The 16,453-nt window shown below is 38.5% G+C and overlaps 1 protein-coding gene across 1 annotated transcript in view; it reads right to left on the reverse strand.

The window, feature by feature from the left end:
• Window positions 1-1,348: 1,348 nt before the first annotated feature.
• NPR3 (natriuretic peptide receptor 3) overlaps window positions 1,349-16,453 on the reverse strand; it is a gene marked incomplete at its 5' end in the record, with an annotated part of 47,074 nt that continues 31,969 nt past the window's right edge. Inside the window, 4 exons of the mRNA XM_085326297.1 lie at window positions 1,349-9,074; window positions 11,675-11,762; window positions 13,330-13,465; window positions 16,142-16,236. Of these exons, the coding sequence (XP_085182423.1) occupies window positions 8,963-9,074; window positions 11,675-11,762; window positions 13,330-13,465; window positions 16,142-16,236 (431 nt within the window). The remainder of the gene's footprint in view (window positions 9,075-11,674; window positions 11,763-13,329; window positions 13,466-16,141; window positions 16,237-16,453) is intronic.

The raw sequence follows: 16,453 nt of genomic DNA on the forward strand, positions 1-16,453 counted from the left end.
AGTTCTAGCAAACTGTGTTAGTAAACATTAATAAACTAATCTTTAGTTTACCCTAACTAGGGTCTTAAATTAGCTGCAGATGAGTCATGTGAACTGTGGACTTCTAAAGGAATCACTGAAGATCTTTAATGGTTGCAGCGGTTATTCAGAACACAAAAACATACTTCTATATTTTTTTCTATAGTTCTTTATAAATAAACATTGGAAAATCCCTAGGTGTTTCCAGAGAATTTCTGTTTATAATGTGATAAAAATTTATGACCCCTAAGAACAAAACAAAAGCCTACAAACAAAACCAGGAGAACTAGTAGTATGTGTCTATGCAAAGTACGTACAAATAGAAGCGTATCTGTGAGGATGCAGATTTAAAATGATCTGAATTCTAACATATATTGGGAATGTTGTACAAGTTTAGGAAAGGTAATCTTTTTGCATCTTATGATTTGATCAGCTGTACAAACTGTCAATATTCATTTATTTGCTGTTAGCATGAAGTTAATTAATTTAGTAACATATCTGGAGATTTACAAGTGAAAGGAACTGCAGCTAAAAAAGTAGTTCAACCCTTTCCTAGCTGAATGGGCCTCTGCAAGCCTGTATTTCTATCCTTTGCTTTATCCTTTCCCTGGCTGCAGAGAGATTTTAGGTTGTTGGATAAATCAGAGGATGTTTCCATTGAATTCTTGATACTTTTAGTTTTGATATATGTGTGATCAGATATTTCTTCCTCATACTCATTTCCAAGTTATTTTAGATTTTAAAGGCCTGGCATACTTTCAAGCACAAATCTTAAATTTGGCAACATCACTACAACAGATACATGCTTAAAGAAAGCAGAAGGCTAGACAAAACAGGATAATAAAGACTCTATTTAGAAGAGCAGGAAAGAAACAGAATTAAATGTCCCCAATTTGATAAGATTGCTGCAAAGAAATGGACTTGTAGGTTGGTAAAATTTGCAAGTTTTGCATCTGTACAGGCTGTAAGAATTAATAATTACTAGCTAAGGTTCCAGTGTATTTAAAAAATACTGTTCCTGTTTAATTGTATTTCTGGGGGACAGTGAATACACATAAAAATGTTGTATATGTGTTTACACTACCGAAACCTTTCCCAGGCCCTGAAGCGTTACGGTGATTTTTCTTCCCAAAGAAATGTTAGATTGCTATCTTAATTTAATTAATTGCTAGTCATCATTAAAACCAGGGTTTTATATGGTGTTTTACACCCAGATGACTCCTCCTGTTATTAACTTCTAAAATCTGATTGCATTCTCTATACAAGGCTCACATCACAGACCAAGAATGTAGTGAACAGGTGACAAAATACACCGGGAAAACAGGAGATATCAGATTCCTATTTCTTTAATGGAAACATGTTGTTACAATTTACATATGTGATATTCTTGCATTTTTTAAATGTTTAAAAGAAAATGTACATAATAAAAAGTCAAAGGACACCAATGAATGTAGATATTTTAAATGACAAAGTCATAAAAGAAATAAAATACATTACACAAATAAACAAAGGTTATATCCACAGTCATGAATACTCACTCTCCTCTACACAAAAACAATAAATAAAATCACATTATATGCAGATAGTTCTACTTACATCAGTACAATATACTGTGCAGCTTTCCATTCGTTTTCTACTAGGCTAATACTAGGTTTTTCTGTTGTCCAGTATTTTTACATTAATAATGGACAGTATCGCCCAAAAAAGGGGACAGAGTTAATGTCCACAGTGTCTATCCTGAGTCCTTTTAGTTTTGTGATAATTACAGCCTATGCACAAGAAACACAGCAAATTCTAGCCATCGCCTTCATTCTGCCACTCTACCCAAGCGTTCGCAGCACTTTAGATCTGTGCAGTCAAGGAGACATTGTTGCTAGATAATACCACAACTTTTGGTCTAGTGCACCCTGGCCAGGTGTACTACTTAAATCCCATTTAGAATTTATGGAAGGGGGATTTAAAAGGTGAATAGGCTTACTGCTGAACCTTTAAGAAATCAGGTATGGAACAATAAAGACAATGTACTGTACAGAAAGAGTTTGATCCCAACCTCAGCAGAGTCAACAGTATCTTCATGGGAGTCATCCCTGACTGACCAATCAGTTGCTATTTTCCCTCTTTCTTCTCCCTAACTCAACTGCACAGATACTTTCCCTATATTTTCAACACATCATTTCTTTCTTCTCCCTAACTCAACTGCACAGATACTTTCCCCATATTTTCAACAGATCTTTTCATTTCTTGCATCTTTTGCTGCAGAAGTCATTACAACATCTGCCACAAAGCTACAATATGGAGGTACTAAACGTGAGAGTATTACTCACATGGCACCAAAATAACTATCCACAGATTAGTAAATGTGATACTGGCTTTTCAGAGATGGCTCACTCCTGTGTCACACTGCATATGCAGTTCACAGAGAAAGAAACATCCAGATTCTCAATTAGTATGAATCAGCGTAACTGTACTGATTGTATCAGCTGAAGGCTTAGAGTAACATTAGCAAAACCTCTGATCAGAGTCTGGGGAGAGAACTGTGCGTTCCTTGTGCATACCAGTTAAAATTACAAAATAAATCTTAAAATGATTTTTTTTAAAAAAAAAACTTTTTTGGTACATTTCCTTTGTTTGCTCAAGTGTCTTCTAGAAACATTCATGTGACAAAAACACCAAGCAACAGTTCACAGAGAGTGGATTTTAACCTTTCAAAGCTTTAACACCTAATGAATCCACATAAGATTTCAGAAGTACTACAGCTTAACATACAAACTTTAACAGTCAGATTATTTAGAATATTGTGGCTTTGATGTAGAATATTAACTTAGTGGTTAGTGAGAGATTTTGAATGAACTTTAAGCCTCACCCTTTGAAAGCTAGTTTTCTATGCTGTAAATCTGGTGTACGTCACTTAAGAGGCACTCTGAAATGTAAATTCTGGAAAGAGTAATAGCATAATAAAAAAAAACTATGTAATAATATACTGGACATAATTAAACACTAGTCCAAGAAAGCCTCAAAGCCATGGCAGCATTATCTTCTTGATCAAAACCAGCAATATCCTTGTGAAAGCAGCTGCCATAACCATCATCCTTTCTTCTTCTATGGGTGAGAAAAAGGGAGAGCTGCATCTATGCCAGATTTAAAGCTTTACTGGGGCAAACCAAAGTGCTTAGGCTTCTTGTCATTCTCTAGAGGAAAAAAAAGACACTATCAAAGTCTACTGCACAGCTTGCTGACCCCGTAGGCAGTCAGGTCTGAGATCTCTCACAAGTAGCTATTTGTTTTAATTTCAACAATCATTTTCCATCAGTCTCAGAGTTACAGTGTTAAAAAGTATCTGAGAATGGAAAAAAATACAGGCCTTTTGTCATCTGAACTCACTTCTGCCTCTAAACAGGGACATGCACAGTGCGAACGCTTGCATTCTTCCATTTGAAAGGTTTCACATACCCACAAATCTTCTTGTGCTTTCAACAGCAAGAAAGTAAGGAGGGAGGGACTGGGGGCATGTGCAGCACATACCTGAAGGCAAAACGTTTTCCAGCATTTCTTTAAAAGTATATTTCAAAGAGTAACCTTTATATGTCTTTGTTTCTGAAAAAGACTACAATTGCCTCCTACAATACAGACACCTTGCTGAAATTTGCCCCTTGATAGTTCATTGTTGTGACAGAAATTACTAGGACAAGTCCCTGACCAACAGAATATGTAATGCACCATTAGAACCCACCTATCTGTTGCTATCTGTCCTGCTTTCAGGGTCACTAAATTTGGTGTCATTATCTAGCATCAACAATTAGGGCAAAAACAAAAGACATCAGCTGACATCACCGCACAAACAGATATCATCCAACCGCAGGTGAACTATAGCCCAGTTCTGCGGCCCAGTCATTCCCAGTAATCATACTGGCTTTAATGGCACTGCTCCAATGCTCACAATATGCAGTACTAGTCTTGAGTGTTCTTAAAAGGAAAAGACAGAAGCTGCAAATTTCAGATTAAACTTCAGAAAGCTTTTGGTCAAGCCAATTTTTCAAATTCACTTAGTCAGTTACAAAGACAGGTAACATCGGACAATTCTGGGTCAAGGTCTCAGGTAATGGCTGCTATGGAAGAAGGCCAGTGCGAGCTGTGCTGGCAGTCATAAGCGAAGGCTGAAGCTATATAAAAGCCGCATCTCAGTGAAGAGGAAGCATTTCTGAATAAATGATGGAAAATGGCTGTCTCTCTGTTCAGAGTACTTCTGAAGCTAGAGAAAAAGGCAGGAAAAACTAGGGAATTCAACCCTAGTTGAGAAACTGAGAAAAAAAAATCATTTGCGTTATTTATAGAAACAGAATAGTTACATAGCTACTCTGAAGTGTAAAGGAGGGTAGTGAAGGATGTGGGACTGTCTTGAGCTCCAGAAAAGGTGGACTGAATTGCCAAAGAAATTTATGACCAGGACTATTAGCTTCCTGTCTTTGATGTCTATTCTTGGCTTTCCAGGAGTATTATGGCATTCATGAGGTGAAAATTGCTGCACAGCCAAGGTCAGCTAAGGCTGATGCAGCCTGTTCTATTGCAAAGCTGAGAAATTCACTCTGAACTGCTTCAAGATGCTGAGTTTGAAGCCTGCAGACACTTCACTAAGGGCCTATGCTTGCTTCCATTGAGTCAATGAGAAGTTTTTTCATCAGCTTAATAGGAGTGGGATTGGCAAGTCAAAAAATTAATCAGAAATTAACCTCTCAGTAAAACACCCTGTCAGGGGATGTTCTGATTTTGTCCTGCAAAAATCTCATCCTCCTAGCATTTTCAAAGCATTAGCCATATCTTAATAGTTCTCAATCAAAAAATAACAAAAGACTTAAAAAATGCAAGAAAGCATCGCTTAAAAACAATCTGAAAATAGATCATTAAAGTTTCTTTTATTTTCAGAAGTAAATGAATATACCTCTTCAATAAACTGAATTCTAGAGACAATCCTGTAAGGTGCACAGCATTCTCAATCCTAATTTTTAGCAATGGCTCAGTGTTCTCAGAACATAGCTGGATCTGGTCTTCAATGAAGAACATCACAGAAGGAACTATTTATAAACTGCTGAGACAAATCAGGACAAATTAACTGACCATAAACAAACCTTCCAGAAGCACCTATGGCCCAAACTAAAGTACCTGGACATCTGACTCTAAAGCTGGGGGTCTCACAGACTAAATCAGAGGTATTGTTGAAAATTCTGTTTCATCTTTGTCTTTGGAGAGTAGTCTGCAATAGCCAATTGCAACTGAAGTCTGCCCGTTGAAGATAAGGGGGTGGAAGTCAGACCACCTGTGCCTGGAATCCTCAAGAAGAGACTCTATTAAGATGAAGAATATTAAGTAATTTATGGAAATGCTAAATTAGCAGAAGATGCCACTTTGACAAAAGCAAAAAGCAAACCCACAAGTATAGTTTCAAGTTAAGAGCCACAATTTTAAGACTTAGCAATAAACATACATACTGTGGGTCCAACCTTTTTCTGGTTCAAGAATATGGAGAGATTCCGTTTGGTTCAACCAGGACCAGGATCATTTCCTTTGGTCCCACGTGAGCAAAGCACTTAGAAGCTGAAGTTGAGCACATTTTAAGTGTGTTCTAACGTACTGGGTTGAGTCAAGGCCCTCCTTGTGCTGCTGTGTAATACAGATGTATGTTTGTAATATGGGCAATTTGTTGCAGCCAAAAATGTAGGTATTGAAAATTCTTTGGGGAATCCATTATTATTATTTTGATTAGACATTCCCTTATAGAGGTTGAAGCCTAAACATTGTGGCATTGAGCTAATGCAGATGAGCCAGAAAAGTGTATTGGGTGGTAAAGAATCTCTCTGCTAAATAATCTAAACTCAAAGCAGTTGTGATCTATGGTTCTTGGAAGATCTGGGAACTATTAGCAAGAGGCCTGTGAAAGGCAGCTAAGAAGAGCAAGTTTATTTCTGTCATATAGGAATCTACTTATGTGAAATGTCTTAAATGATCTCTACATCTCTGTGACAAAAACGTAAAGGAGTTCCCAAATTCAGAAAGATTACAACCCATTGATCTAAATGTTCTAATGTGCAAGAATGATTCATCCATGGAGAATGGTGGGAGATGCTGGGATGTAAAGCTGTGACCAGACCTCCATCAGCAGGTGGGAACCAGTGGACTTCTCATGACGACACTTCCTGAGGTCATGATTAAAACCACTTCATATAATTGGAGATCAAAATTATTATATTTTTAATTTAAGAGTGACCTTTATACTTTTTATGTTTGCTTTTTTTATTTAGAGTAAAATGGCACAATAAAAAATTTGTCCTAACAATTTGTTGTCCCAGATAGATCTATTCTGGCCCAGATCTGCCAGTTCGACCTAACAGTGCTTGGCACAGGATAAAAAGCAGACCTACACTACTGCAATGCTCCCTAACTAGCGACTGGGGGAGTACAGATTCAGATTGCAAGGCAAGTCAGGGTAAACATTTCCGAAAAAGTTTATCCTTGAAATCATATCCTCTTTTCTCTACATTTCTAAAAAACCTCCTTTTTTTTTCCCCTCTTTTTTTCCTTTCCTAAGCTAAATAAAGTCAACTGCTTGAAAAAAAAATCCAAAAAGCAATTTGAAAGCCTTTTTTTCCACTCCCAACGCTACAGCAGTATGACTGCTGCTCTAGCCTATGTCCTACTTTGCTGCCCATGGGTTAAGGAGGGCACTCCAAAAAACAGAATCCATTGGCCTAAGTGCTACTTTAGCCAAGGCGCCTTTGTAGAAGTCATACGCTGTAGGTCCAGACAAGGAAATGGGATGATGTGAATCTACCATGTGAATGACAGCTCTGTAACTGTGAGGCCTAAAGACACCACATCTACCCGCTCTACAGCCATCATCTACTCTGGAGCAGCCCTGAGATTCAAGAAGCCCTGCCCTAGGACATTGGACAATATTTCAAGAGGGTAGGCAATGAACCACTACATACGTTAAGAGACAGTGCAATGTAAGAAACAGTGAATCCAGTCCAGGGAAATATCCCAATAGACCTGCACATATAACATTAACAGATAAAATTTTGACAGCAGAAAGAAAATGGAGCTTTCTTTCACTCTTCGCTCACTTCCAGCCACCCCAAAATAGTTTATCTGTATTTTCCCTCTAACTTCTGTGTAAAAGTTTCATAGAACACGGGCTTCGGTGCCAGTTTTAAGGATAACATTCATGTAAAGTATAACTACGGTATAACCTCAAAGTTCTGCTTATGAATTCAGAATAGGATAAACCAAAAGATTTCACACATTAGAATCATAGTTGTAGTTGAGTTTTCTCAGACAATACTTTTATGGGTCTTACTCATTACTTTTATAATATGTATTGTTTGCTTCCATTTGTTGACTAGAAAGCATAGAGCTCTCCTCTAATATAAAATAACCTATCAGTAGCTAATTCATCACAGATTCAGTCATGCTTCCAATAAAGTTAATGGCAAAATTCCCAGGACGACTGATGGCGGCAAGATTAAAATCAGCTCTACAGTAGTGCTTTACCACCCCAATCATGAAGGTAGCTCTCTGTGGGTTTAATTGCACATACATGAATGATTAGTCTCACTGACTAATGTGAGATATCCAACACAGGAGAAGTTAATTATTTCCAGGATCAGGGCCATCATATGGACAATTGTATAAGCACATTTATATTGTTTAAATAACTATTTGCATGTTGTGCATGCCTGAAGAACAGAGTAGGGCAGAAAGCTTGTTATTATCCATAAACTCCCTTCTCCTCCCCAAATACTGATTTTTAAAATGTATTTACATCTATTGATTTTCCCTGTATGTTACTCCTGTCATAAAAAATATGTCTTCAAACTTTCACTCCCCTTAATTTTTAATCCTACCAAAGCAAAAAATAGATACTTTAATAGAAAAATACAAGATAAAAATTATCCTAAAAATAAAATGTTAGCATGGAATGTTGTTTTTTACACAAAAAAGACCCTCTTTTGAATTGCCTCTGCTATACAAACACTTTTGTATCTTTCATATTTACATATTTTGGATGTAAACCTGTACTCACTGAAGTTAATAGGACTTTGCCATTGACTTCACTGGGAACAGGAGCAGACTTTACATAGAATATATTTGCCTCTCTGAAAGGCAATGGTAGTGGAGAGAAAAGAACATGATAAAGCACATATAAGTCTGAAGAATTAGCCAGTCCTCTCTGGAGGCTTGATTGTCTTCTCCCATGCTATTTTACACCAGTGAAACTCCATGTCCTTCACTGGAGCTGTTCCTGACTTGCAGTGTGTACGAGGGAGAATCAGTGCTTTTGACTGTGGCTCTGTACACACAAGGAAGGGATGATTTCTGTGTGTTTCCACCTGCCTGACTTTCTCAATGGAGTTAATTACGTCCAAATGCCAGTTCCCTCAGGAGTGAACTCCGTATATCCAATCCTGCATCCCCTATAACCAACAGCAATCATTCAGCACTGCAGGATCACACCCCAAATGAACTCCTTTTTTTTCATTTTGACAGCAAAGCAGCACCTGTATCTGTGAAACCACATTCGATACCCACAAGTCAGATGTCAGTAAGGAAGGAAGCAGTAGGAGCTAAAATAAAAGGGAACAGAAAGAGGCATCCCCATCAACCAAGCTCAAATCTGCTGCCCTTAGCATATGCCTTAAGAAATATTGTCTTTACACATTAAGTACATCTTACAAGATCAAACTGTGTCATTTTCGTTTTGCATGAGATGAAAGGCCATGTGGCATAATGTGATTAGTAAATCATTCCTGAGCTTCTGAAAGAAATTAAGATAAAATTACTGCTTAAAAGAGCGAGTTCTTCGAGAGCCTCTTCTTTTTACACTGATGTCTTTGGTTATGTCCATTTCCCTAATTTCTTTTTGCAGGAAGGATGGGATTATTTTTCTTCTTCTTTATGCAGCAGAAAAATGAGATCTAATGGAGTCTTCGCGTAACTGCCGATGTTTCCCCATGTTACAGTCCTCTTGTCTAGTTCGTCTTTCAATAGTTATTCTGTATTTCTTTCTGCATGAAAGGAAAACAGAATGAGAAATTCTTCTCTTGCTATAGGATAACAGGACTTCCCTTATAAAGAATGCCTGTAGGGGACAGCTGGGTTCCAGTTGAAAAATGAAATGCGACAGAATATGAAACCCTGGTCAAAGATTAAAGTAGTTTGCCTTGAAACATTTTACCCAAGCCCAAGAATGCCTGTTAATTTCTACACAGCAGTCTCAAAGCACCAAGACACAGACATTTCTTTCTTTGAAAATTTCTGATCTAAGTGATTAGGAAGTTTTTGTGAAGTGGCATGTGAACTGTGTCGTATCACTGCTTTATACTGATCAAAGCCAAATTTCTTTCCTGTAAACAGGGGCACTTTCTGCAGAGTTCAAACAACGGAGCTGACCCTGTATTCAGTTCTATTTCTCATTGAAACTATATATTAACTAACTAACCCTCCCATCTCCCTCTGAGGAAAGCTTCTATATTTATAATGTCAGTGGAGGTAGTAAGATGAATTAAGAAGTGGGATGTAGAGGATAGATAAGGAGTAAATACAACTGCTCATGCATCACACAGTTTTTCCTGTGCATCTTCCTCCATATCCTTTGAAGAATTCTGTTAACAGTAATTTATATGTCAAACAGAAGCCTTCACATTGCTTTTCTGTTCCTCTTTAGTACCCAGACCTCCAAAAAAAAAAATCATTAGACTCCTTACATTTATATTTTATGTATTTATGCATATGCAGGATTTTGGGACCCATTTTTTAAAAGGGTCTTGGAATCCAGCCCCCTCTGCATAGAGAACTGCTTGTGCAGATGCATGACAAAATATTTGTGTGCCAAGGATATCTCTGTTCCATCTGCGTGTGTAGCAGGAGTCAGAGGCAGACATATAGCAATGAAAGATTTTCAAAACATCATTTTTTTAAAAGGTCTCCTAGCCAGATAAGGTGGTTCAATAGAAAGTAGGTACCTACACATCCTGAAAAACTGGATACATCTGTGTCTGTATCTGCAGGCTCCAAAACTCCAAAAAATTCACCTGCATGCCTTTAGAYATCTCCAATGTGCAGGTCCATCTGAGATACCTGCACCTTGCTTAATAGTCAATAGAGGGAAATAGGCCTTTCTAGGAGGCATTCTTCTGACCTATTTTACATGAGGTTGATGTGAACTGCACCAAAAATGTGCCTATTTCTCCCCTCTGACCATAGATAAGGTGACTACGTGTTAAGCAAGTGTGGATACCCATTTGTACAGACATCCAGCTTTGCTCACGTGAATTCCCACCCCAAATCTTAGTCTCAAATGCTTAAGAGTTTAAGAGCTCTTCCTACACTCAATGCTTCATATAATTTTATACCAGCTAAGGATGAGTCTTTTGCCACATTTCCTGTCCCCACCCACAAACTCCCTCTCAGTATCAGCTATGCTATAAAAAAAGCACCTAGAAGTTATCATCTCAGATTGAGAAGGTATTAAAAAATGAAAGAGTCTATGGTGACATTATATTTTCTTATATTTTCTCTTTTTTTGGTTTTTCAAAGACAGAAAAATCAGTTCCAACTATCTTGCCTTGTCTTAGACCGAAATAGTGTATTACATTAGCATTAAACATGCGAAAATCCCTTTTTCTCTAGCCATAGAGTTTATATAGCATGGACAGCAAAGGTCCATGCTCTTCTTTCATAACACTGCACTAATAGGCCATGCAACCAGCATCAGTCATCCTATGGAATCTCAGTTATAAGTACTTGATGAATAACCTTGAGCTCTGAGACATTTTGAAACCTTGGATGCGGGCTGATGAATTAAAGCAGGTTTTGCTTGTTTCATTTTGTTGAAGTGCTTATAGGTAACTATTTTCATTGAAGAATATGATTTGATTGTTATATGCAGAAGTTAATTCTATTTTCCTACTTGTCTTTTCTCTTCCATGCCATAAGAGGATATATCACACCATATATAAGATGCTGAACAGGTTTTATAATAATTTCGTTTGATAGTGCAGGAGCAAATCCTAACACTTTGGATTTGCTGACCAACAGTATCAGTGTAAGCATTATTTTTCTTAAAGAGGCATGAAACATCAATCACCCAGTACTGACACTATATGTTAGGTTAAACATATAACTTTGAAATTCAAATATTCTCTTACACCAGAACAGAAATCTCCTCCTAGCCAGCTTCCAGTAGAATTCTGCTCAATAATCAAAACTAAGCATGATACCAGGCAAGTGATAAAAATCTCTTGCATGATCACAGACTGCACAATTAAGCTGGCAAGGAATACAAACAAAGGCAGCTTTCAAGGCCAAGACATTGTATCAAGGGAGTTGTGAATGAATGGAACACACTGGAATTATTTCCTCAAGTAAAGTTACTSAGAGATGTAAGCATTTAACAGGACAAGGCTCTGAATCTATAAAATGATTTGGATATGCACAGAAGATATGGACAGTCAAAGTGTGTTCACAGTCTTTGGCGGGAATTTTAACACAGATTATGGTGCTTCTCTGTCTCCCGTCCTCCTCACATCAAGGATGTGCTGCCAAGAGCTGAAAGGTTTAGATAAAGAGTTAAGAGTTTAAGAAACTTTCAATTAATTGGACTGACCTGAAAAAGTAAAAAGCCATTAACAATCCTGCTCCAAGCAAAGCGCCCACAACTATTCCTGTAACCGCTGATTCTCCTAGACCACCTGCTTGAAAAAGGGAAAAATAAACAATCAGGGTTCACATTGAGAACTATTTGCATTCACATATGCGAAAATACACAGGACTAGGAAATGAATGACCAGCATCAGACAATAACGAAAGCCATTGAGAGTTCAGGACTCCGTGGGAACCTTTTCTTCAGTTCCAATTTCTGCATGTTTATTTTTTGTTCCTGCTTTCCTTGAGGTTAAAAAAGCCCCCAAGGTTAATGCCAAACAAAGTCAGAATAGTAAAGATGTGATATGCARGGATGTTGTTAAGAAACTGGTCTGGACAGGTTGGTCTGAATCATAACACCTGGACTGTGATTATAACAAGTCATGTAATAGGAATCAGCACTGAGTATCACCTAAGAAACAATCTTATTTCACCTGGTTTAGCATCATAACCAACTATCAGCCAGACTGTACGATTATTCAGCAGCTCCACAGACTTTTTCTGAACCAATGCTGTTTCAAGTTAAAGCCACATGAGCTTTGCCTTGCCTCAGGTGTGAACAGGGGCAGAGCAGGGACACAGTGGCTGAAGGGAAGCCCTAGCAGGGACTGTCATTCTAGGAAGTGCAGGGCAGCTAAACAACAGCATTTTCAGGTGGATTCAGCCTGCTCCCTTTCTCCATGCCTAAACCTGGGTTCATGGAAAGGAACAGAGAAGAAATTAAATTAATAAGCAAATTAAACAGCTCCCTCCTCTTCATTTATCCTTGACCTTTTGAGGAGATTGTCTCTGCACACCAAGATGTATGTAGGAACAATGTGCATAGCYACACTGTGTATCTGTGCTAAGCATGGAGGGCATGGCCTAGAAGCATCTCTCCAGCATTTATATGAATAGGGTTTTTCAAGGATTGAAGAATTAACACACTGCAAATACCTTTTCACTGCAGGGCTAGCAATTTGTTTCATGCAAAGACCTAGGACCACATTTTGCCATTCAAGCATCCCCATCTTCCTACCCTTATCTCYTGCAGTGCCCTGCTCAGTATTACATGATCTGCCGACTCAGTATGGTGGAAAACAAGGACATCTGCTCTGTGGAGGGCAGTCCCAACCTTCAGGATTCCCGGTGGTTAGCCTGTTCAATCTACTTCATTTCTCACCTTCTTTGACATMTCACAGTGCCTCCTCTCAGCACTGAAAAATCATTCTGCAGTGGGAGAGCAAACACTGCTCCTGTCACACTGGGCTCCTCAACTACTAATTATCAATACGATTTCTCTATTAGGAGGTTCAGTTATATCCTTTGTTTGCTTCTTTCTGACTAAAAGAGATTTTACCTTTGAGTCCCTGGTCCTAGAGCCTCCAGGGCACTGGGCCAGTGCCTCATGCAGGCATCATGATTACTATCACATTTAAGTTCAGGAGAGTGATTCAGACCACGTACTATCCCAGGCTGCCAGACTCTAGCTTCCTTAACGGTCAGCAGAGAGACACAGTCACGATGTCTCAGTTGGACAACTGTGCTAAGCAATCTAATATGGCCCATTACACTGCACTACCACAGGGATACCTCCCTCTGACAGCCTGGATGCAAGCATTACATCACTAAACTTACATGATTTACATGGTGTATTGTTTGTATGCTCTGAAACACGGCTTTCATCTAGTCTCAGCCTGCCGTGACTCCAAGGATATTTCACATTTGATCGAATTTCAAAACGCCCCTGCTTTCCGTAGTAGTCCCCGATCACCTATGCAAAAAAAGAAAGGAATGAAAGGATTTTCCTATTAACTATGGAAAAAAGCAGGAGAGGTGCATCACTTGAACTTCTGTGGCAGGATGTTGAATGATGGAGAATAGGGCTGAAGGGGTCTTTGGGAGGTCATGTAGTCCATGCCCTGCCCAAAGGCAGGATCAGCTAAATGAAAGCATTCCTGGCAGATGCTTATCTAACCTGCTGTTACAAGCCTCCAAAGATGGAGTCTTGACAACTCCTGTAGGCAATTATTCTGGAGCTTAGCTATCTTTACTGTTAGTGGTTTTCCCTAACATGTAACCTACATCTCCCTTGTTGTAATCATCCATCACTACTTACTCTGTTGCCAGTGGACATAGAGGCTTTTCCTTTCTGAAACATCTGTTTACATATTCACTGACTGCTATTATGTCTCCCCTCAGGCTTCTCTTCTATATAAACCTGGTTCACTCAAGTGTTTTAGCCCTCTGACTATTCCTGCTGCTCTCCCTGGATTTTCTTCAATTGCTGCACTGTGGGTTGAGTGCTCAGGACAGGTTGTACTGCAGTGGAGGTCTTCAGGACACCTGGCGAACTGAAAGCTCTGATGTTCATGACTGCACATTCCCGGCTAGGCTTTTCTTTTTTGCATGGACCTGGAGGTACTTGAGGTTCAGCTAAAACCTTCACATCTTCTGCAGAGTTACTACAGAGTCAGGCGTTCTCTACCTTGTATTTCTGCAGTTGTTTATATTTACATAGAAAGGGCATTTTGGGTTTACCCAAAATGGTAGCATGTGCTATTATTTCAGACCAGTTCATCAAGATGCTTTAGAATTTCTGTCCTGTCCTCAAGAGTAAATCCAGGCTTTATTCAAGATAAGATACACTGAATCTACAGCAAAGTTGCAGGACTAAATTGGGTCAGTAGTAGGTCACTYATTTGAAAGTAGTTCCCAAAAATCTATGTACTCAAATAAAGGTAAGAGGCCCTATATGATGCACAGACACTGAAGCAGTCAGCAGGGATGGCAGAGCCACATCAAAAGGCCTAAGTTTCCAATTACRGATAAGATATATCTATAAATACATTGGGTTTAGATATTAGAGTAACACTTCTTTTATTCAGATAGCCAGTTCAAATCTTACACTTGAACTCCAATTTGAAGAGAAAGATTTAGAAAACACTTAACATTTGCCCTGGTTAGATACAGAGGTAGATTTCRCATTAAATAAGGGAGCAGATTTCTCTCCCAGTATTGCAGCTGAGAGTTAAGACCTTAAAGAAAGGCTTTTATATTARTTCAAAAAATAGGCAAATTCAGTAAACTGGAAAAAGCACTGAAAAAGTTTTGCAGACCATTTGCAGGCAGCACACAATTCACTCAGAGACTGTTTGATTTATCAAACAGGAGTGGGAGAGGTGTCTTAACTACAGTGTAACTGTCCTCTACCAAGAGGCCTTACTAGGTATGAAAGCATGAAAAGCTTAACAAGATCAAATGGATAGCAGCAACCAAACTGATTCAGATGAGAAACAAGATACATATTTTTAAAGAGCAAGATTGGTTAAACACTGAGGGAGCAAGTGGGACAGACCTTGTTTTTCAGTGTCTCTTAGAGGGTCAGCTTTAGTCACATGCAAACTGCCAGGCTCCATACAAGGGTAGGAGACTGTGCCTGCCTGTGATGCAGCAGAGGTCAGACTAGGTAATCTGATGTTTTCTTCTAGTTTTAAACTCTATGAATGGATTTAGGAAAACAGCTCTGACCAAACAYGAATTCGTCTGGCTCGGTTCCATTGAGAAACAAAAGTTTTCATGCTGACATGGAAGGAATTGGCAGAATGAATAAAACAAAGACATCAAAGAAACCATGTTATTAGTCAGAGTGAAGCATGAGGGCAGAAATGAATGTAGMGGAAACAAGTAATAAATAATTACATATTGAATATGTTACTTGTATGTATATTTATATGTATCATCATAAAGCAGAGATAAATTAAGATGAGAAGTATGCTAAAAGGAAAGAGGAATGCAACATCAAAGAAATGAAAAATAGTCTGCATTGGAAGTGAAGAAAAGCACAGTAGTGAAGGCTGGAAGAATCAGACTAAATTGATAAACATGAGAAAAAGCTAACACACTGAGCAAAAAGAAGAGATATACTCAGTTCCTATCAAACTTATCCCAATCAATTTGTCCTATTAAGTAATGATGATCACTYCTGTCCCTGGGAGTGCCTGTAATTCACTGCTGGACTTTTTCAGTCGTTTTTACCATCAAAATGCAGTAGTGATTGTAGGCATTTAAAAAGACTTCCTGAGTTTGTATTTCCTGCAGCATTTATATGAACAATAATTTGACAGTTCCCTTCATTAGATTCAAATCCACACATAAAAATGTCCAGCTCAGGTATACTGCTGCTTTGCATTTGAGCTTGCTGGCCTCTGACAAAACGGGGAAGGCTAGCAAAGCTCAGGTTGGTGCTGACACTGCAACTAACAGTGCAATGGTAATGTACCTATATGCTTCAGCTGGAGTGAGGGCAAGGTATGTAATAATAAACTTGGCAATATCTTTTTAATGTGCATATTTAATAAACATGCCTACTAACTAAACAGATGCTGCGATGTTACATCAAACTGGTTAACTCATCAGTGATCAGCTGAAATAGTGTTTCTTTCCTTACCTCCTGTGTGCCTGCCTCTGGGTCTGTCATTGCAATCACAGAGAAATCCCCGTATCTGTCTCCATTGGCATCAATGGACACCTGCCCTGCAATGCCTAAAGAATGGCATGTGAAGAATTAGAAAATTAATTAGTTAAAATACTGAGCCTTTCCAAGGAAAACAAGAAAACAGTGAACAGGTTTTACAGACTGATATGACAGGAAATCTCATCAGTCTCCCAGCATTTTTGTTGACATTCCAAAAGAAATTGTAATTTCAGCTTGGTGTCTGCATTCCTGAATTCTTAACATTTCTCCTTTTTAAATATCAAA

Source organism: Rhea americana, unplaced genomic scaffold, assembly GCF_003343005.1.
Source record: "Rhea americana isolate MKP2758 unplaced genomic scaffold, rheAme1 scaffold_13, whole genome shotgun sequence".
NCBI classification, from domain to species: domain Eukaryota; kingdom Metazoa; phylum Chordata; class Aves; order Rheiformes; family Rheidae; genus Rhea; species Rhea americana.